General features: G+C 40.6%; 1 protein-coding gene across 1 annotated transcript in view; it reads left to right on the plus strand.

Annotated features, from left to right (window-relative positions):
• Positions 1–253: 253 nt before the first annotated feature.
• CHN2 (chimerin 2) overlaps positions 254–23292 on the plus strand; it is a 158703-nt gene continuing 135664 nt past the window's right edge. The window contains exon 1 of the mRNA XM_066554908.1: positions 254–395. Within this exon, the coding sequence (XP_066411005.1) occupies positions 347–395 (49 nt within the window). The 5' untranslated portion in view covers positions 254–346. The remainder of the gene's footprint in view (positions 396–23292) is intronic.

The raw sequence follows: 23292 nt of genomic DNA on the forward strand, positions 1-23292 counted from the left end.
GGAAGGGAAGGGAGGAGGCGAGGGAAGGCGCTGGCAGGGCGGCTCTCGCGTCCCCGTCACAAGGTAAGCCCTGCTCCCCAGGGCGGAGAGAGGCGCTGGAAGCGCCGCGGGGCCCTTTGCCTGACCTGCCGAGCGGCTTCGCCCAGCCCCGGAGAGCGGCCGGCAGCGGCTCGGCGGGTCGCCGCCGCCTCCTGCTCCCCGGCGGCGCGGGGAGCCGAGCGCGGGCTGCGGCGGCGGCTCGGCGCGGCGCGGCTCCGGCACTTTGCGATGGGCTGGCGGCAGCGGCGGCCGGACAGCAGCGGGGGCCGACGCGGGGCTCGCAGCTAAGGGGCGAGGAGGAGGGACCATGGCCGCATCCAGTAACTCCAGTTTGTCCGGCTCGTCGGTTTCCTCCGGTAAGTTTCTCCAGCGAGCGCCGCATTTCTCCCCTCCCTCCATTTTAGCAGGGAGCTACCTGTCTGCAGCGCCTCGCCGTCCCGCTCGCCCCGACCGCGCCGCAGGCGCGCCCCGAGCCCCGCCGGGCGCTTCCCCGGGGCTGCGATGCCCCTGCCCGGGGTCGGCTGTCCCTCAGGCGGCACCGAAAGGGGAAACCGGGACGGGGGAAGCGCGGCGGGGCCCGGTTCGCCTCCCCGCCTCCCTGCCGTGCCTTTGTGTGGGGTGAGGGAGAGGGGAGCCCCGCGCCCGGCTCCCTCTCCGGGGGAGCAGCATCCCTCCTGGCTCGGGAAGGGGCGCGCCCGCGGCCCCCGCGCCTCCGCGGCCGGCGCGGTGCCGGGAGCTCCCGGGAGCCGCGGGGCTTGGGGTGAGGAGGGCATTCAGAGACCAGAGCGCATCCTCTGCCGTGGTCCTCGCGGCACAGGACTGGCTCCGCATCGCGACCCGGCGCGTCGTGGTGCTCTGGGGCGGGCGGGGGTTGCCAAGCGTGCCACTTGGTGGGTGTTGTGGCACAAGTCGCGTTTTCAATACTCCTGCAGGACTGGGAACAATTAAATTCTCCATCCAGATTAAAAATGCTCCAGGTGACGGACTGCCCCAGGGTTTCGGCCGTGGGTGTGAGGCGCTAGTGCGTGCTCTGGGTTTTGGGGACGCCGGCTGGGAGGCGGTGCGGTGCGGCGCTCACGATGGGGGGCTGGCTGCGCTGCAGACCCGCAGGAGGGCAGAAAAGTTACGGTGCGTTTTTAACCCGGGCAGCCTGAAATTGAAAGCAGTGATACAAGAGTACCACTGCCTGCTGCTTAGCTCACGAGCAGTTACTGTAATATTTAAGTTATGAGAAATTGGCTGAGAGTAACATCCTGGCATTTCAGTGGGCTGAACGAGTAAATAGAAGCATGAACAACTTAAGGGTTCAAGGGACTTGTGACTCAGTGTTTTATTTGAGGTGCCAGACAGATTTTTAAGAGCATTTCTTAAACATAGCAGTATGTGCTGTGAACAGCAGACAAGCTTCTCTGACTATCAGTTCAACTCTAGCAAAATATAAATAAATGTAAAGGCCAATAAGCAACTACATTTTTTAAAAGACAATGTATGTAACTTACACAACATATTCTATGCCACTGTTCCAGTGTTCAACACTTACAAACAGATCCAAAGAAGGAACTAGGTACTAAAAACATTTCTTAAATAGTTTTAACAAAAAACCACAAACATTGCAAGCCCTTATTGCCTCGACTCAAAAGCACCTGAACGAAGTAGGCATGAGAAATTCTGCCTTGTGTTCACATTCACAATGCAAGAGTTGCAAGACCAAAATGAAAATAAGCAAGAATACAGCCAACTTTATGGCTTATTTGTGGAGGTACTCATCTGGGCAATGCAGTTTTATTTTATGCATCATTTGTATATTTTTGCATCTAAGTTATGTGATAAAACCAGAAACAACTTTAAAAGCCCAGACTGGAACCTGTGACTCTCTTCCTTGGTGCTTTAACCATTAAGCTGCCAAAGCACGTCCCCAGCTTGGAGAAAGTGTGTAGCTCCCTTGCTCCATGAATCTCATGGTCTTTCTTGCATACTGCTCCAGTGTCTGTGGAATGATACTGAATGCATCCCTCTGAATCCCTTCTAGCTTTGCTAAATCTGGAATTCAGGATCCTTCTTGTGAATTGAGAGATGTGCATGCCCTGCAGAGTTTGTTCAAATGCCTGAAATGCAGGGAAGAGTGGGAGTTCAGATACATCCTTGGTGTGAGCAGTTGATGTCATCCAACTCCAGGTGGCCTCCTGCTCATCAGGTACATCTAGTGCCAAAAATAACATCCAGCCAAGGAGCTGAGATCTAGGCTTTAGCTGTACATCATAAAAAGATGCACATCAGGAGTTGACACATGACAGTACCCTGCTTTGTATGAAGCCCTTAGCTATGGCCTACAACGGTTTGTGGTTTGTCTTTTGTTTTGTGTTTTTGCAAGCGTGAGCACAGCTGAGCCTTGGCCCATGCCTGGGGCTCTTAGGTGCCACAGTAGTACAACTAATAAATACTGTCAAGTATTTATTTTATAAAGCAACTGAGTGACCTTGACTTTCATAACTTATGACCTTGGAATGGTTTTTGGTTTTGTTCCAATTTATTCAATCTATATTTCTTCTATGCATATACTAATCAGCAGCTAAATTTGCTGCAGCATGATAAAGTTGCCAATGTTAGCAGACACACCATATCTGACTATGTGCAGCTGTATTCTGGCTGTCTGTGGTTTAAGTTCTCAGAACTCAGCAAGTCTTACAGCATTTTGTTTACATGGTCTAAACAAACAGTCTTGCCTTAAAACTCAGTTTGGTAGAATTTATATGTATGCTTAACATGCCAATATGAAGATTTCTAAATAGTGTAATTATTTCTATTCCACAGAAGAGGGAAGGCTATACTACCACGGTAGAATACTAACACAAAAAGGAAGTGAATTTTGAGGTTGATAGCAGAATACCATGCTGCAGAACTCAGCTCTACCACTACTTACTGATGCTGCCAGAGCTCGATAATGTGTTACTACAAGTGACCATTTGTTATGTAGCATTTCTTCTTCAATTCCTGCCAATTTGTGTCAATGAAAAAGTTCAACAGTTCAAATATATTTATTGTGAGGAAGCTGCCCAAGAACTTTATGGTGTAGATATTCTGCTTGCTCACTTATATTTCTGTAAATGTACAAGTGGGATTTATAGTCTTCACTTAATCTTGTGTCTGCATTAAAGGTGAGAATCTGGTTATGTTCTGGAGTGGTTATTTATAAGCACTACTGCCCAGTGTCATGGCAGGGTGTTGAGCTGTAGCTGTTGTACAGATGGGGAGCTAAGATGCATGGAGGGCTATGACTTCAACTATCCACTGGTAGTAAAGCAAATATTCATACTTAGGAGGCTGTTGCTCCTTTGATTTCACAGCTGGAGGACCAGTCCCTCCTTCAGAGCTTGTGTCTGTGGTCTGTTTGCTCATCTCAAGAGCCACTGTGAGGCTGCTAATTATAGGTTCAATAATATTAGGTTCTTGTTACAGGCCCCATCTGACAGAGGCCTATGAAGGACTTTTTTCAGTAAGCTGGCACTCACGGGTAACAAAATCTACAGGAGAGCCATGGGTATTTATATTGTATTTCTTTATATATCATTTCTTCAAGCTCTCTACTTTTGGTAACAGAACTTAAGCTGCCCTGACTACCAGCTGTTGTATTTGAGGTGGCTGGGGGAGAAAGAAGGGTAATATTCCGAGGGAAGAAGGGAGGATGGTAAGCAATTACATTAAGTATTCTTTTTTAGACCTTAGATAAATCTGGACATGGTATAAAAAGCTGATATTATAATTACTTCCACTGGGAATTCCACTTTACCTTCCTGTAATCTCTTCTTTAACACATACCCAGGTGTTCTATTAGCTGTATTCACTGCAAACCCCTAAATTTTGCTTTTCTCCCTAAATGAAGCGCTGACTTAACTGCAAGCAGCATCTTTTCTCTCTCTCCTATCCTCTAAAGAAAATTGTGCATGTTTTTATGCTTTCCTTCATGTTGCAGTCTCCTTAAAATACACATTCCTTTGCCAGTGCCCATCTTAGTATTGATCCTTATTCTCACTCATTATAATCTTTCTTTTTAAAAACTTCTTTGCTCTTACTGAAACTTCTCAGCTTTTTCCTGGCAAACAATCCACCTCTCCCACTTTGTCACTAGCTGCCTCCAGTTTCCTCCACCCAGTAGCCAAATACTGATTATACAGAACTGATGAATTTGAGACTCGACTTTCTGGAATGTAAATAGAAGCTTGAGTGAAGAGACCTTTGTGGCTGTGCCTGCTTTGCTTCTCAAAGAAGTAAGAAATGCAGCATGTTTCCCACCTAGGCTCAGTGCAGTGGGATTTCTAGGCCCTGTACTTCTTCGTGCAGTTATGCCATCCAAAGTTAGTACAATGTGGCCATAAATGCCAGCTGGCTTTTAAAGCTGCCATTCTGCTTGAGAGGTCTTGTGCCAGATACCCTCCCTGTGGCAGGTGGATAGGTTGGATGGCTTGGGCTGTCTGTCAGGGAAGGGTCCACACTGAAGGTAAATGCAAATACAAGCTTGATAAATGATAAGGTGTAATCAGGCTTCCTCCAGCAGCAGGACCCAGAGTGTGCCAAAACCTTTGCATGAGCCTGAGCTTGTGCTGTGAGAGTGGCAACACTGCAGGAATTCAGGTGAGAACCCAAGGCAAATATGTAAATGTACATGCCAGTGTACCCAGTATTTTGTTTCTTCTTTGAGCTCCAAAGACAAGTTTGCAGGTGTTAGGCTGAAGGGATAGCTCAGCACCTTTCTGCTTCCCATCTGAACTGGTGCTTCTTCTTGTGCTGTCAGCATTTTGAGTAGTACCTGTCAGTAGAGCAGGTGATGGAGTTAAAACACAAAGGCAAGCTTTCTGCTACAGGCCGAGAAGGGCTTGTGTGTTTTGTCAGGGCATTTTTACTTTTCAACTGGGTCCGCTGCTCTAATGAAAGATAGCTGCTTCTCCCCTCAGTCCCCTCTTTTTTCAAACTCAAATACTGTATAGAAGACTTACAAAGTAAAGTCACTGATTATTAATGTTTTTTTTCTTTTTAATTGAAAATGAAACATTTTTCTGTCCCCAAGCTCAGTGGAAAAGGCCTTTAAGTATCATTTAAGAACTGATCCTTATTAATTAATAATTAATGTTGTGGTTCATAAACTAATACTTGCAATAAATTGAAAGGCAACAAACTGTTAGGTTTTTTAAAATAAATGAGCATGACTTGTTTAAAGAAAGCATAGTTCTCCACTGTGGGGTTTTACACACCCTCTACTTTTTGAGAAGGATTAAAAAATGCTTATCAAGGGAAGAAAAATCTTTGATGGTTCTAGTGACTTAACAAGGTCAAAATAAAATATTAAAGGCTCATGACTCTCTGGGGGTCATGAAGGTGCTATGATGTGAAATAGGCAGATATATTATAAAAATGAAAGTCAACATGGACCGATTTTAATTAAGATGCAAGCAAGTGGGAAGAAATGAAATTACTATTGTACAGAGATTCAGAGAGATTCTAATTGGGAAAAAGATTAGTAAATGAAAATAGATGTTTATTCTTAATGATTTAATAGAAATAGTGTTGTGAAACTGGCACATGAAAGCTATTGAAATCATGCTGTCATTATGCTGATAAGGTGCTGCTTTTGATTTTTAAAAGGGCAATAATGTTGTTTTTTTTATTTCTGTTCCTCATGCCAAGCTTCTGCTGGCCAGGGTGTTCTTGCTCTAAATTAAAGCTAAAATCTTTTGTATCTGATGATTACAAAGAACTCACCATTCTTATTAAAAATAATAAAAATTCAAAAAGGAAAAATGCCATAGTACTCCATTCTGATGTAGTTATTGATTCAACAGTTAGTTACTGACCATGTAGGCTGTAATTATTGAGAATAAAATAGCCTGGAAACTGGTACAATGCATGTCTACTTCACAATTCAGCTTATAAACACTCATGCTTTGTAAAGCAAAAGTCTTGTTCTTAGGGATCTGCCTGTCTCACAGACATATGTGGAGGATCAGGTGAACAGTCTTTCACGCTGTCATGCTGGTGACCTTTTTGGACATCCGTTCCTTTGGAGCTCTTGCCTCCTGTCTGATGGTTCTAAGGAAGCTTACATTTGCCAAATGCTGAGTGACTGTAGGCAGGAATATTTTTACAGTGGTGAATGTCATAATGAGATCTCTTGTATTCCTATGTCCATAATGTTTTACATGTCTGAAATCATAATGATTTGGCTACTGTGGTACATAGGCAAGTCCTAAACCTGGGGTTTTAGACAAAAAAATAAAACCTTTCTTCAAAGTTGATTTGTTTATATACATACCTTCGGCTAAAGGGCAGCCCTGGCTGGATTGGCCTCACTTACAGCATTGAATGCTGGCAGAAGCTGTTCCCATGCTGAGGAGCCAGTCTGTTGTCACTCCTTCTCTTCTCCCAAAGGAAGAGATACTGAGGAGATTAAATATTTGGAGAACTCTGTGTTAGGGAATGGCACATTTATATTGCACGAAAAAACTTTTGTTGCAGGGAAATGTAGCAGGATTTATACAAGAAGCTACAAATCTGAAATTCTATAAATATCACATCTTTTACAGGTGTAGTCACAGTTTGTCTAAGAATTATACAGTATCCAGTGTAAATGTATAGTTTTAACTGCTATGAATAATGACCCATTCTTGCTGTCTTTTTCTGACCTTTGATTATGAGAATGTAAATTTGAATGTTGCATTTGGAGGTGGTTATTACCAACTATGAATCATGCAGAATTCAGCAATAATTGTTTCATCACCCTGTTTCACTCAGCAATAGTCTAAATCCTAGGGCTGGAGGGTGAGTGTATCCCTGCAGAAGGGAACTGATGTTGCAATAGTGCTCTCATAATATTAACACACTTCAAAGTTAGCCAGTGAAACTTGACAGTGCAGGCTGATGTACTTGGTAAGGTAAGGAGAGGTTAAAGAGTTTTTAAAATTCAGAAGAATACCACAAGTATCACATGCCTTGCTTCTGGTATTATTGATCAAGGTCATCACAAAAGAATCAGTTCAGTAAATATGATATCTGTTCTGAGGATATCTTTATCAGGCAGTCCAATTCCATGGAGACAAGGTGTTTCCAGTGTGGTGCTATTACTGACAGTGTAGAAAGTACTAGGTGGGGACTGTCTTATCATCACTAAATCACGTGTCACCTGCCGTGACCTGTGTGTCAAGTCACATTTCTCAGTTTCTTCTCACAAGCTTGTCATGTAGCTATTCCTCTCCTTCCTTCTCTTCTTCTTGTTGGCTGCTTAAACATCACTTGTAGCTTTTAGATGAAGTGGTGTGTTTGTGGTGTTACACTTTATATTTCATCACGGAACAAAAATGGATGTTAGGAGAGATGGAGACCTCAGTTTGCAAATGCGGCTCAGTTGTTGAGCAGGTGTTTAATTGCTAAAAATTTGTCTTATCTTGACAGATCAATTGGTTCAATGTTTGGCTTTGTGTCTGGCAAGGAAGAAAAATGGCAAGTACACATCATGTAAAGGTATAGGGGGCACAGCCTTAGCAAAGGCAGGCAGAAGTTCCCTGGAATTAGTTTTCTCCAGCAGTGTGCCAGAGGATGCATGCTGTGGTCAAAAGCAAAAGAAGCCTAAGAGCTCTTTCAGCATTAAGTTTGCCATCAAAAATCATGGATATTGCTGTCATATTTTTCTGCTGTCTGAAGCTACCCTGATTCCACCTTAATTTCCCAATAAACTAAATCAGATTGCCTCAAAGGAAAGAGGAAAGGATGGGGGGATCATGAGAGACCCAGACTCTTCATTTTGTGAGAGACACATAAAATTCTCAATTCTCAGCTTCTCCAAGGCATTGGATTGGTTGCTGTTAAAGCCAGTTGAGTGGCACTTTTTGTGTGGCTGAACCCTACCTTTCTGTGCATGTAGCACCTGTAATATTTTGACACATTCCACAGTGCCGTAGCTGCACAGGCAGTGTCAGCCCTTGTGTGTCCCATTTTTAAGCAGTTACGGTGTGTGAAAGCATGAATAAATTAATAGCAAACCATATCCTCTCCTGGTGTTGAGGATTAGGCACTGCCTAGAGCAGACACATAACTGTGGACCTCTTTGGTATGGAAAATTAGAGATTCTGGTGGCTGACCTGGGCTGTTAGCACATATAGATAACTTTGCAGGAGAAAGATCCATCTACTGCTGTTAAGCACAATGATAGCAGCCCTGCCTGAAGTCCCTGAGCTGTATGTGAGCTGGGAAGCTGGTGAAATATGTACGCTATAAAGCTGCTGTATTCTTTAACACTTCCTTATGTATCCGCTGATAGTCACTGTGGGAGATAATCTGCTGATCTGACCTGTCACTGCCATTCTTATCTGTCAGGCTGGTGGAGTTACTGCTGCTGAGTCAGCACACCTTTACTTCTAGTCCTGAGTTCTAAAGCCAAGGGCTCCTAAAAGAGGGGAAAAATTGGGGGCAGGCTTAAAATACGAAATGCTGACGTTATGTTTTGCAGGTTAAAAACAAAACCAAAACCTGCACCTGTGTTACAAGGAGACCTGATAGGAAAATCTTACTAATCATTTGCTGTGCTGAAAAGTATATAAATTTGTCTCAAGCTCCCTTTCTTTTTTTGATTGAAAGGCTTTTTCCCTCTTCTCCTTCGCCTTGTGAATACATGAACCAGATGGATTTATGATCCAGCTACAGCTGGATCACATTTCATTCTTACTGATTCCAAAATTAAGGCTAGCAATTAATGAACTTTCAAGAACTAGAACAGAATTTTTCATATACGGTTCCTCAAAGCTCCAAGATTTAGGGCTTGACAAAAAAGCTTAATGTTGCAATCAAATTTTTGTAATTCACAGAAGTGTAATAAAGCTAAACAAGTTATTTGTAGAAGATTTAGTTTGTCAATGAAAAACCCTTTATGAAGACAAGGTGTTAAGTCTTGACCCTTCAAGCTGCTTGGTCCCTTCTGTTCCCACTTCACTGAGTTAGTAAATCAGCAGCTACTGGATGCGATAGCTGCTTTTCTGAGTATCTTTATGCAGTTTCCATTAAAGTAGCATCTGCTGTTAGCACGGGACAAATTACTATAAGCTATGTGGTAAAACTCCCCTCATCCAAGCACATAACTTATTTAATATTAAATTTATTAATTTTATATATATATATATATATATATATATAACACATCTGTTCATTGGTGATGTATTTCCAAGGATTATGTACAAGGTCTGAATTATATGTAATTTCTATAAATACCTGCTTCTTGAGGGAGCATACTCTCCATAACTCCTGACTTTCTGCCAGGTAAACCACGATGATGAACAGCTTTTAGTGTCATGATGTGATAGCTCTCTATTTGTTTTATTTTGCAACCTGAGGCATGTGGTTAGAATGTTTCATGTTGACAAATGTATTTACTGAAAGAATATTGAACCCTTTGAGGTCTTAAAAAAAAATTGATCAACAAATTTCAATTCTAAGATTCCTCATGCTCCTTCATCTCTAGTTTATTGGTGTATGTTGGAAATTTTGCTCAAGTTTAGAGATAACTATAAATAATGAAATAGAGCTGACTGTCATGAATGAAATTTAAGGCTGGAAGATATATTAAGCCATGGAAATAGCAATTGACAGGCGTGCTTTTTTCTCCTGTTCCATTATGACACTAAAACCAGCATTAAATCAGTAAACCATTGAAAAATAAAGTTAGATGGAGGATGGAGGTAAGAGATGTTATACTGGTGAGTATTCACAAAGTTATGTAGACAAAAAGAAAATTAGATGTTTTTAATTTGGTTGTACAGAAAGAAGAATCAGGATCCTGAACTCTCTTTACAAAACAGGTTGCTGTATCAGCCCATATTATTTACCAGGGTGGAAATGTATGGGTTTCTTATGTAGAATTGCTGGTCATTTTGGTAGTGGATGAGTGCACTAAGCATGGGAGAGAGAAAGCCTGATAGAAAATGTTGAATGCTGCGTTCAGGCCTTACCTGGTGTTTCTGAGTGAGTGCATAAACCGATGAGCTCTAAGGCATAGAATCAGTCCCTGGCCACAAAAACTTAAGTTGCAGCCCCTTTTCCTCCAGCTGAACCAACAGGTGACTGTCAAAGTGAAGAATTATCCTGTGCTGTGGTGGCATTTTTGGTACACGTGATACAATAGCATTTATATGGTGCAAAGTTTCAGGGTTTTATGGAACTCTCCAAGAGCTGCATTTCCATCCACATGGTGCCTGGAGTGACCATCTGGTGGCTTTCCCTATTGCAGTTTGGGTGATTTCTCCTGCAATTTGAAGAAGTATTGTGAATACATGAGGGTTTCTGGGCATGCTGTTGGGTAGCAAGGCTGGCTAGCACTTTTGCACAGTGCTAAACAGTTGTTTTATTTCCTTTCAGAATTGATGGATTAGTTCCTTCAATAAGCTCCAAGAAAGAAAACCCATGAAACTCTCCTCCCAAAGCCATTAAATTGCCTTATACCATTGATTTTAAAAGTAAATCTGAAGAAATGAAGTTTAAGTGCAAAACCAGAGTTAAGTGTATTATTTTTAATGATTAATGTAGCAGTAAATCTTTAAGCACTGGCAACTTAAGAAATCAACACATTTCCTCTAGCACTACAAAATATGGCAAATGTGTACAGGTTATATATGGGCTTGTTTGCACATGAAAGCTATTTTCAAAAAAAAGATTGTAAGAGCTATACTGAAAAAAAATTTCAGACATGGAAATATTATGGAATAGTTATTCTGGAACAGCTATTCGTGAACATTGTTCAGTTATGTTATAGTAATGTAGATCATTGACTTAAAAGGTGTAGAAATACAGCATTAATTATACTCATTCATTGAGTAACACTAAGCTTCTCATCTTTCATTTTCCTTTCTGCTGGATATATTCTTGGAAGCTCACTGCTCCCTTTCTTCAGAGACAGAATGCATTCCTGGCATCAGAAATTTAAAACTGAACCTACCATTTTCAAGGGTTTTTTCCTCTTTTTATTTAGTTTTGTGTTGTTTAGCCCAAGAGCTGATCACATGATGGTTTAACTATTAAAGGATGAAATGGAGATAAAGATGATTAATTTCAGAGTAAAAGCTTGCTAAACAAAACAGGTTAGAAGTGCTCATAGGCATGTGAGAGGTGCAGTCAGGGCTGGAGGTCTACTTCGCTGAATGTTGTTGAACAGGCTATTATAATCACTACTGTATCATTTATGCTGACAATACACTTATATAGAAATCAGGTGAAAAAGCCACAGAGAAGTTGGTAACTGTATAAATATAGAATAAATGCCTCTTGGGGGAACAAAAATCTTGCAATTTGAAAAATGCTAGGAGCATGAGGGTAAGTGTGTGTAAACTACAGTCGAAATGGTGAGGAACTGGCACCATTTTTGCTAATGACATGTATCAAAACGTGTATGTGATGTTTAAGAAGCTAAAAGGAATGAGAATGTTTAGAAAAATGCAGAAATTTGCTCCCTGCCCCCCACGAGCCATTTCTCCTTTAATTCTGTTAACCGAGAAGAAGGAGGCACATTTTCTCTAAAGAGTCACTGCAGAGAACTTTGGCTTGTGGAAAACCTTTTTTGTCTTGTGTTTGTTTTAGATCCTTTGATCTCTTTTGGTTTGATGAGTGTGTGTCATCACTTGGTGTTACAATTGCTTCCTCTTGCTCAGATGTGACAGTAATAAATACATTCACTGAAAAGTGTAACTTAAAATTTATATTATTCACAGTTATTGGCAAGTACTGTAGCCTAAGTGATGAAAATGAGGGAGAGTCTGGTTCAGGTTGATTTTTTTAAAAAGAATTTATTTGACTTATCAATATGCATAATAAGCTTTTGAAAATAGACTTTTCAAAAATTAAGTAAGAAAAAACTCAATATAAAATGATTGTAAGTGTAATTGAGTAGTGTAATTTACTTTTACTTTACAGGAAAAGGCTTTCAGCTCCACCTCTTAAGCAGCTTTAGAAAATGGCACACTGACTCCTGGCAGTAGCGTATTGATTGAAAGTGTCCAAAGCATCTAGAAAGCATAAATGTACATAGATTTGTCTGAAAGGGATGTGTTTTATAAAAGAAAACTCCATCACTGTCTAGGATTTGTAGGAAGTATATTAACTTCAAAAGTACCGGAAATACTATAATATATAATTAAAAGCTTGGTAACAGCAGGATTTCTTTAAAAACTCTTTTTTTCACCACCCTGTAAATACTTAACTAATCTTCACAGCACCTGTTTCACAACTGGGAAGAAATTAGGCAGAAAAATGGAACCACTCAGCTACTATCATGAATAAAATTAAAGTCTAAATAGAAAAAAAATAGAAGATTCATCAGGAAACATTCTTTGTTCATCAGCAAATGCATTGCAGTCCCTCCTCAGACCTCATTGGGAACTTGACCTCATATAAAGGATGTATTTTTTCCCCCCTTCATATCATTTACCTTATTTTGGTTTTGTGTAATAGTGTGTCCTAGTTTGTCTTATACATTTTTGGTTCTTTTTATTAAATCCATTTACAACATGTTTTGTGTCAGTAAGGCTTAGATAGATTTCTTTTTGTTTACTCCTCCTTTCTCACATGTACTGTCTTCCCCCAGATGAAAAGCCCTTCTATGCTTAGGCTTGGGGTTAGGTAGATTTATGCCTAAAGCAGTTAAGTAACTGCAAGAGATGTCAATCACATGAACAGTGTTATACTGGATTTATGTTCTAACAGTTACTTAGTCTGATGCTGACTTTCCACATCCTTGATGATCAGACTGTTCCAGAGTAAACATTTCAGAACAGATTTATTCACTGCTACGTACTTAAGGAAGTTGGTGCTGTTCTTTTCTGGGGCTGTGGAGCACCATTTGGAATAGCAGCTGCTGAGGTAGCGATTTGGACATGTCCCCTACCATCCCTGAAAGGAGAAACATCGTGGGCGCACAAAACCTTTCCAAAATATCAACGACATGCAAGCCTGAAAGCATTTGCATATTTTAGTTTAACAGATTTTTTTCCCCACCATGAATATGTTTATCTTGCTTGCAGATACTGAGTCTGTTTGTGAGATGTCAAGCAGGAATGACTTCAGGACTTTTTGTATATCTAGAGCTCCCATAAGCTCAAGAGCAAGGGCTTTTTCTTTCTGATTACCTGCCAGGTTGTGACAAAATTAAAGAAATATGATCTTATGGGTAAGACTTAGGAGTCAGCTCAGTTTACTGTATCCTGTGATTTATTGGAGCCTGCAGTCCATGTAATGAGAGATGCCAGCTCTCATTTGAGGGAACTCTAGGAAAGAATGAGAAGCTCATCTTCAGGCCTGTACCAAATTTCTGAAATTTGCTGAAAAGAAAAGAGCTTTGTAGTGAGGTTATTACTTGAAACCAAACCTAATTTTAAACCAGCCTGTCTTCATCCCACTGCTCCTCCAAAAACATCCAGACCTTCACCCTTCTGTCTAGTAAACACACCAGTGTTTACAATCTGTAATCCTAAGGGACCAGACCTTGGAGACAATCAGCTGGGTCCTTCCATCAGAGATTCTGCCTCTGCGTGTTCTATGAGAAGTTCTAGCAGTTGACCTGTCAGAGCAGTGTTCAGTTCCTGGCAGTGAAAAGGGAATCAAAACAGATCTGCTACTAAATATCTGAATCTGTAGTGCTACTGTGGGGTTTATATTGTCAGGGGTATATTTCTTTTGGACAGGCTCAGTAAGAGGAATATAAAAATCAGCCTTACAGTGGTACAAGTATGAGGAGACTTTCTCTAACCCTCTGCAGAACTTTGTCAAAATGTCTTGCTCATGCTGGTCCTTGCTCTTCCTACCTTTGGAAATAGTAGAATAAATGTATGAGAAGGCAGGTGAGCCGAAAAAGTATGAAGGGGGACAAACATAATTCCTGTAAGATGACTTTGTCTCCATTCTGTTTTCCCTGTTCTGGGTCCCTTTGCAGGATATTAGGCCATGCTGGGCAGCTGGCTGTAGCACAGCAGCCAGAACAGCCACTAGAGCTTGTTTGTGTAGGAAGAGCTGCAGCAGTGGCCACAGGCTCAGCTGCAGTTCCGTGTCCTCCTGCCACCTGCACCACCAGCCAGTGCTGCATAAGGATAGGGAAAATGCATGGAGTAAACTCCTGCAGGATATTCCACTGGCACCCAGAAATCTGTGGCTTGGGAACTTCCTGAGACAAAAAGCTGGGTTCTGAAGCTTAATATATATTTTTTATTCTTGTATTTGATGTCATGAATTTGGTAAGCTGTTATGCAGACCCATGTAAACTTTGAACATCCTGTGAGGAAGAGCTCCAGACTTTGAATGTGTTGTGCAAAATTATGCCTTTTTGATGCTTTTGAACTCATATGTCTAGTTTTATTTCATACATTGTACTTCTTTTATTTCAATAAACAGTAAAATTTTTTTTTATATACATGTGTGAAATCTGAAGCAGCACAAAGCCCTTTGTCATTATGCCACCATCAGCTCTTTTCTAGCCTGAAGAGTCAGAGGGTACTTGACCAATCCTTGTTTGGAGTGGCCTACCTGTCTGGTCATCTGTTTTTTCTGTCCTCAGTTAATCTTATAAAAATAGACCAGAAATTAAAACAGTCATCATGCAATGAATGCATTTCCTATTTATTCCACTGAAGTTAGAAGGTGGTCTTGGTTCCTTGGTATTTGCTTTCCTTTTTCATTTGTATTTTCATGCTTTTATGAGAGTTGTGATGACTTACCTAATATCACATCTTACCATGTGTCTGCCAGTACTGTTCTTTTCAATAGTTTTATCAATTTTAGACTATCTGGGGTTTTTTTGGGCTTTGTCTTGGGGCCCTTTGTAAAATGGTCATGGTGCAAGCCATTTTGCAGTCTTTTGATTCTGAGATAGTTGTAAAAGAGGCAGTTACTCAGAGTGCTAGTGCTTTTTCATCCATGCATTCCTTAAGAATGCTTTCATAGTATCTTCTGATCTGTGCAAGTTGTTATTGTTCATACATTCATTCTGTAGCCTTTTCCACTGAAATCTCCATGTAAAATGGATGATCCGACCAGTACCTCACAAAGAAATGTTCTGACATGTCAGCTTCTCTTGGTTCTGGGTTCTCTGTATGCAGAGCTCAAAATACTTATTTTCTGCTCTAAGTGCTGCTTTTATCCCTTGATCATCTATTGGTCAGACTGACAGGTTTTGCATTCAGATGTGAAAAAGGGGCTGTGGTTAGTTCTTCTCACAGTCATTTCACAAGCTGTCTTTTGACTTACTCAATTGTGGTTTAAGTTAGCTTTCGTTTTGGGTTGATTTTTAAAAATAATTTAGCCAACAATAGGTCATGAGTCTTCCTACTTCCTTCATTTGGACATGACCAGCTTTGTTTGCTTCTTACAGCCTCTCATACCCTGCTGTTCAGCTACACAGGCTTGCTTTACCACTTTCCCAAATCTTTCTGTGCTGTGTGGCATGTATTTGCACTCAGCCTCCAGCATGGTATCCCCGTTTACCATATTACCTGGGAAAGTTTAATTCTCTTAGCTTCCCCATTTAGCTAGTTTCCTTTTAGCAATATTTATTGTATCCTCCAGGGTGACTTGAAAATCAGATTTTGAAGGTTTTATCAGTCCTGTCAAAATTTCCTGGTATGTGTATCAACACTACCTACAGTTACAAACCCATTAAAAAAGTCCATACTGTAAGAACCGAGTGTGACTGTGTAAGCATGTGTGTCTGTTCATCATAGATAGGGAGCAGATAATTGTTCTTGACAAGAGGAATAATTCTAAGTGTAGAATCTAGGCAGTCAAAGCTGGGTTTTGTTTGTTTTTATCAGGCTCTAAACCAGCAGAAACTGTCTCTTCAGACCTGATGCTGCAGCTCCAGCACCTCTGGCTGCCTGAGGGTCAGCCAGGCTGCCTTTGTACCCAGAGTCTGGGAAGGGAGATCTCAGTTTTGACCTACTGTGGTTTGGAATTTGGATGGAGATGGTTTAGCAAGACTGCTTGTATACAATTAGACATACTTTTTTTGGAACCAAAGTGGGAAAACTTTATTCCAGGAAGGATTTGGAGCACTCCCCTAAAATTGCATGTCTTAGTCATATCTGACTGTCAAAAATCCAGCTGAGGAGTCAGTCAGTAAGTATTAGTGAAGAGCCTTAATAAGTGTGGACTGATGTGGTCCAAACAAGTTTAGTAAAGTCCTGACACTTAGCTGTGGTATTGTTTTTGATGAAAAAGCTTTTTAGAGAGTCAGAAGCATAGGGGTAATGGATTAGGTCTTATTAGCATAGGTCTTATGGATTGCACCATAAGACGCCACTGACACTGCAGCTCAAAGGGAAGAGAAACTGAGAGGGATTCATGATTTGCAAATATGTTAAAAGAAGGCAAAAGCATTTCAAAGCTGAAACAGTGAACAGGCATTCTTCTTTAAACTAGAATGAGTCAGTTTGTTTAAATATAATAGTAGACTACAGAAACATATACATGCACTCAGAAGCTGTCACATTACCCAGCCATTAATCTTGATCTGACCTGTTCCAGGCAATAAGCGCTTGCTCTGTAAACTTTCTTCTTTAAACTTCAAATGTGAGCTCTCTTTATGATAATACAATTTTTTCCATGCTGACTTTCTGAACCTTCCTCCGTGTGTTTGAAATTTACAACACTGAGCTTTATCTGAAAGCAAATTTATTTTTAGACCTTGCAAGAGAATAGTTCAGCTGTGTGAGTAATGTGCATAGACTGAGCAGCCTGGAAATATTCCTCTCTGAGAAGCACCTCTTGGCTGGCCACAGCACCTTTCAGTTTCCCCATGACACAAAGAGTTATAGGGTGTGTGGTTTCAGGTTGCTTATTTGTAGTTTATTAATACTTTTTCTATATGATTGTAAGGTGTGGGGCTCTATGTTAGTTAAGGAAAAGCAGACACTGAAATGTGTTCCTGTGAATGGCTAGGGAGGTCCATTCCAGAAACAGCAGAAATAACACCCCAGAGGCTTCCACCTGACTGGGATGATGCGTCCTCACCTCTCCCTTTCCTGAGGCATCTCCTTGGGGAGTATGTTCCTCCTGAGTGCACCTGCCATGCTCTGTGTAGCTCCCCTCCATCTTAGCCCTTGCTCCCTATTTTCCCCTTGATTATGGCAATCCTTTTCACCTTGCTCGGAGTAATCCCCAGCACTGGAGAAGATGTGTGGATTGGGGTTGCAGTGTGAAGATCCAGGAGGCAGCTTGAGCAGGCTGAACATCTTGATGGTGCCAGGGAGAGGTGGTGTCCCAGCCTGCTGCCTGCTCCTGGTCCCTGCTCTTCCCGCTGCCGTGCATTCGTGGCTTTGGCACTCCTCTTGTCCTTCTGTGAGCTGGCAGCCAGCACCGCTTGAGAAGCAGGGCTGACAGTGAAAAGCAGAAATCTCATTATGGCCTTTGCTTAGAAATGGTCTCCTCTCCTTAAATATGCTTTTTCTTTCCCTTCATACACTTTAAATGGCATGTTGATAATTTCTAACAGCTTTGCTTGCAGAGGCTTTCCGAAATGCCCAGGTTTTTTCTTCAGTTCCTCATCTTACCCCCCACCCTTCCTCCCCTCATTCAAAACTGTAAAACCTTTGGTGCCTGTATCGCTCCTTTCATGTAGCAAACAATATTAACCTTACCAATTGTACATGGATTTTGCTAATTCTTTAGTATCTGAGCCATTTTTAGGTTTTAATAGAGCATCTTTGCATATCTTTTTGAATTTCAGGACAGCTGACCATACTGGGATCTTTCTGAGAAAAAAAAATAAAACCAAACCAACAATATTCTCTAGTAAAAACGAAGCAAAAATGGTGCTAAGAAGTGTCTACTACCAAGTTGTGATAAACCATAAAATTCCAAAATTGGGAGTCTGGGTGCACATTTTCATGGGCTACTGTCAGCATCAATATTAAAATATAATTATCAACCATGTGATGTAATGTTACTTTGCAAAATAAAAAATCACACTTTGTGCCTAGAATATTATCCCAACTCTGAAACATGCTGTGTTTTATTAGGTGGGTGAGCTGGAACTCAAGAGAGCTATTTAAATGAAATGTGCTTATTAAACAGAGGTGGCAATAGTCGTATAGCACCAAAGGATTAAAAAAAAAAAAAAAGAAAAGTAGGGAAAAGTGAACTGATGCATGAATATTTTAGAGTCCTGCTTTGCTGTCTGCATGAAAAGACTTGGTTTTTGTTTGTTTTCTTTTTTCCTAAGGATACAGTCTTTTTTCTATAATTTTTTCCCTGTTCCTTTGAAACAGTAGACTGGAAACGATGATTTTCTGTGACCTATTGTATTAACTTGGGCTACTGCCAAGAAAACTTTTCTGCCTGGAAAAATAGTGCCAATTTTCAGGTTCAATATTTCGTTCTACCTGGGTGATAAAAATATTGTGGATTTCTGTGCAGCTGACAGTTTGTCTTTCCAATTCAATAAAGCTGTTACTAGAAACTGGTTAATTATTAATCATTGCAGCATTGCTTTCTTTTTTAACCCAAACTGTCTCTTGAGCAGCTCTAGATAAATAACATTTACTAGGGGTATATTTTACCATGAGATTTTTTTCAACTACAGATTTTAAATGCTGAATGAATAATTTCTTTCATATATTAAATATTTTGCAACTGAGACTTAGATTACTTTTAGAGCAGAGAGATTATCAGACTGTATCATTTTAGGGGACAGATTCCTCTAACTTGAGCACATTCTGCAAACTTTTTTCAACCTGTCAGTAACTTGATAAGTTTAAGTTTTCGGATGCATGATGGTCCTAAGTGACATGACAGTAAAATAAGGAACATAAAATCGTTATTCACATGAAACACTTTGGTCCCATTGAATCTTGAGAAACAAAGCATTAGAAATCAAACAGCTATGTAGGGAATTTCAGAGATGACACAGATATTAGTTTAATCTCTCAGAAAAAATAGTTGGAAAAACATAAAAACTTTAAAATCTTTTCAACAGGGACTAAATGCCACTTTTGTTTTTGTCTCTAAAATATCTTTGGTGGAGTAGAAATGCTTTGGAGAACAGTAAAGTGGAATTGGCTCCATGGTTCAGAATATTAGATCTCTGTGAACGCTCAATAACAGATAATGAGGATATGTGAGAAATTCAACCAGGAGTGTAAAGAGAGGCTCATTCTTGCAATGAGCTCCATATGGCTACACATTTCTGCTTTGCAGAACATCACTTCTATCAGCAGGTCCCCACACAGTACATGGATCAGCTGTGTAGAGCTGATGGCATCATCAAAATGAAGTGACAGCATGTCTCAGTGGTCAGCTGAGGGTTGTGTGATATTCTTGATCATGGAGATAACGCCTGTGATTATTTTGTTTCCATTAGCTGATTCAATTGTGTGTTTCATCCAGTTATTCTTCCAGTGTTTGTTTATTGTCTGGGATAACACATGCCTAGGCCTTGGTTTGGAATGGAACTGTTTAGTCCTAACAGCAATTTCTGGGGAGTTTCTAGTGGACAACTTGGGGAATGGGGGCTAAAATAAGGAATTCTGTGAACAGTTGGGCATCTTACCTCTCTTCATCCCAAGTGCTCTGAGCTACCACCTACCATGACACTGGATTCCAGTTAGATGCTGTGTGACACCCCAGCTGCAGTGTTCCAGGCATTGTCCCCATCTGCCTTCCCCTCACATCTGCTCTTATTTTCCTCTCTATCCATATCCCTGCATCCCTCCCTGACTTCTTCCACCTCCTCCTAAATCTGTAAGCTACTTCTTGAAGTACCCTCTGTATTTTTTGGCTTGGTTGGCCAAAAGTCGCCCTGTCCTTTTGTTTGTCTCCAGCTGTACGTGAGCTTACTCAGGAAATGTGTGCAACCCATCAGGGGTTGTCTGTCTGTCTCCAGAATGACATCCCCAGTGGGGTTCTGCCCTCTAATACTATCAGTGGTGTTTGATTTCTCCCTGCCTTTTGAGTCTCACAGCCACATAAACCTACAGAAACATCATGTCTTTAAGATTTTTCACCCTCTTAGATTAAATACTAGTTGGCAATGAATTACAGTAAGTTTTGTTGCCTGTAGGAAAAACAGGGAGTGTCATTTTGGAGCTAAGTTGGAACTCAACTTTCTAGAAATGTGAAAGCTGATTTGCTGTGTCTATATGAGTGATTGGATGTGATCACTTTCAGTCTGATTAGTTACATACATTAAAAAAGGGGAAAAATGAATTTGTTAGAGTTTGAAGTATGTCTGTGAATGAAACAATATCACTATTAAAAAACTTTTTGATTAATTAAAACACTGAGAAACTTCAGCTTCCTGTCATTTCAAGTCGGAATTTTTCCCTTTCATCTTGAAACTTACCGTAACAATAATAAGTAATTATATTTTTAGACAGATCTAAATTAAAGTATCCATAATTCAAAATAACTTTCAGTTATATCTGTTTGAGAAGTGATTTGTTGTTAAAGCCATCCATTTATTTCCACAAGAATGCCAATTTTAGGGCCGGGTGAGACACTACCAGCTGGTTTGATTGATGATGCCAAAAACTTATGTTCATGGAAGACATTTAGTCAGGGAATTAAGGCTCTTCACTGCCTCAAATACACTAGAAGAAGAATTTGGGGGTTAAGTGCGGCCACAGCCTTCCAGCACAGAGCAAGGTCAACAGGTCAATGGTGGAAGTTAGAAAGCATCTGCTGCTGCAAAGGAGTTTGTAGGGGGGGGAACTGCAAGAACCCCAGAGGGGAGCTTAGCACTGTGAGTGAAGTCATTGCCGCTGCTGGTGTAAAATTAGTCATGAATTGAACAATCCACTGTGCTGGTTTATGGACTTTCTCTAAAAGGTGACACTGCAGGAAACACATGGATTTTGCGCAGGAGATCAGCCCAGTGCAAATCCAAAGGACAACATTATTGTCACCTTCAAACTGAACACACAGACTTGGCACTTCTCACTCCAGATGTTTCATGAGCAGCTGTGATTATCATCAAAGTCTATCACACAGTAGCTTTCTTTCAAGACTTGAAAATGCATGGGCTTAAACAGCAGAGGTAGAATCTGCCACATTTTTCTGTCTAGACATGCTTTTAGCTGCAGCATCTTCAAGTAACAGAACATAAATTTGTAAAAATTGAAATACAGCAGATAGAATCTTGGTGTCAGGGTGGGAAGGGACTGCATAACCATTTGATCATGACAGGGACACATGAAAAGAGAACTCGGTGGCTTATGCTAATGTGAGAGCTGATGCCTTCTTTCCCTACAGCAAAGCTGTGCTTTTACTTCTTAGTTGAATGATAAATACTGTTACTGAAACTCCTGGTTATTATTTTTATGTACATTTCTAAGCTCTTTCTTATTTCTTTGCAAATACATTTGAAGCATGAAGAGTGATTTATAAAATATTAGCCTTTGACCATTTTAAGATCCACATTCAATAAAAATACCATTCAATTTCCAAGCTAAAATGGATACAAAGGGATGATGGCTTCACTGTACTGTAAAATTTATTTGCACTCCATTGCAGTGACTGCTGCAAAGTTGAGGTAATTCTCTACACAAGTTTTTCCTGCTTGCAAGTGTTAAGAGTAGCATATCTGACAAGCACAGGTTCAAACTGAGGTTCGAACTAGTAGTAAGAATTGCTTTCAGTCTTGAGGAGAAATTTTGTAATGAACCAGGATTTCCACAAATTTTGACATTTTAGCATTGGAGATGTCAAAGTGTGTTCCACAGCAGAGAGATCAGTCCTTTTCAGGTAGGAAAGATGTCTGTCTCTTTTCCTAAGGAACAAGTACAAGGACAAGAGGAAACTTGGCCTCAAGTTGCAGCAGCGGAGGTTTAAATTCTGTGTTAGGAAAAGTTTATTCAGTGAAAGGGTTGTCAAGCCTTGGAACAGGCTGTCTGAGGAAGTGGTGGAGTCACCAACCCTTGGAACTTCAGGGTATATTTTAGTGGTCATTTTGGCAGTGCTGGGTTAATGGTTGGACTTTTACCTTAGAGGTCTTTTTCAAACTAAACACTTCTGTGATTCCATATCAAATATTCCAGAGAAGTGTTATTATTTAAAAAAAAAATAATTGTACATGTTAGGCTTTTTCCTTCCTTCCCTCTCCCCCTAGTTTCTGTAAAAAACTCTGGAAGTTTTCACTAACAACTTCTATCTTCTTAGCTCACATACGGAGAAGCCATGATGTTGGCATGAAGTTATCTCCTAGTTACAGTGCCAGCAGTGTTATTTTGCAGCATTGTTTAGTGTAGGAAACTGCTTTGCCTTTTGTCTGTAATTTCAGTTTTTCTGAATGTTTTTAGATTCATAATGTTAATATTGACAGCTTCTTTTGCATTTTGAAATGTCTAATAAAAAAGATAATGGTAGTGGGAAATATTTTTTGTTGATCTTGTATTTCTCTTTTAATTCCCTCTCCATTATGTATCTTTAATGAGTTCTCTGGGGCAGCTATAGAAGAATTGAAGAATAGCTGTTTTAGGAAAAATTGCAACATAGAAGTGCCCACTTTTTACATCTGAAAACCTTTTATTAGTGCTAACATTAAGATCCATCTTAGCTGTGTAACAGTGAACCGGGTGCTTCTCTATTAAGGCAGAAAGCAAAACTGTCAGCAGAGGTCAAATCCTGACTCTTTGCTCACAGCAGCAATAGGCAAGTCAGGAGGAAGGGAGTGGGATTTCCACATCCCCATTTGTTTCTTGACCTATGGACTGAGTAATTATGATTTGTGAAGTAACTAAGAAAAAAGGCTTCAAAATCATTTTAAATAATGACAGCCAACATTTTTGATAGCAAATTGTAGATAAAAACCCTGGTGCTGTTGAAGTCAGCATTAAAAAATCCCACTGGCTTGAGCAGGGCCAGGATTTCACATGCAGTGTTGGAAGTACTGTCAGGACATTGATTGATTCTCTGTTGCCGTGTCCAAGAGATAGGTAGGTGGGCAATATCATTGCCTTTGATTTGCAGAGCAAGATAGCACAGTGAAATAGCTTCCCTTCCTTCACAGAGAGTCAGTTAGTGCTAGGACAGGAATTTGGGGTTCCTTGACCTCAGCAGTCAGTTCATGCCTGACACCATCCTTAGAGAACAATTTTGTATGATATCCTCGTGTGTCACGTTGATACTCCCTTCCTTGGCCTTGTTTTTACTTGCCCATCTTTTTACTTACCATTTCATTTATCGTGTGCTTCTCTAGCATTTTTTTCCCCCTACTTAATTTACAGTGGTTCTATTTCTGGCCATTAG

This window comes from Molothrus aeneus, chromosome 1 (genome assembly GCF_037042795.1).
Source record: "Molothrus aeneus isolate 106 chromosome 1, BPBGC_Maene_1.0, whole genome shotgun sequence".
Classification (NCBI taxonomy): Eukaryota; Metazoa; Chordata; class Aves; order Passeriformes; family Icteridae; genus Molothrus; species Molothrus aeneus.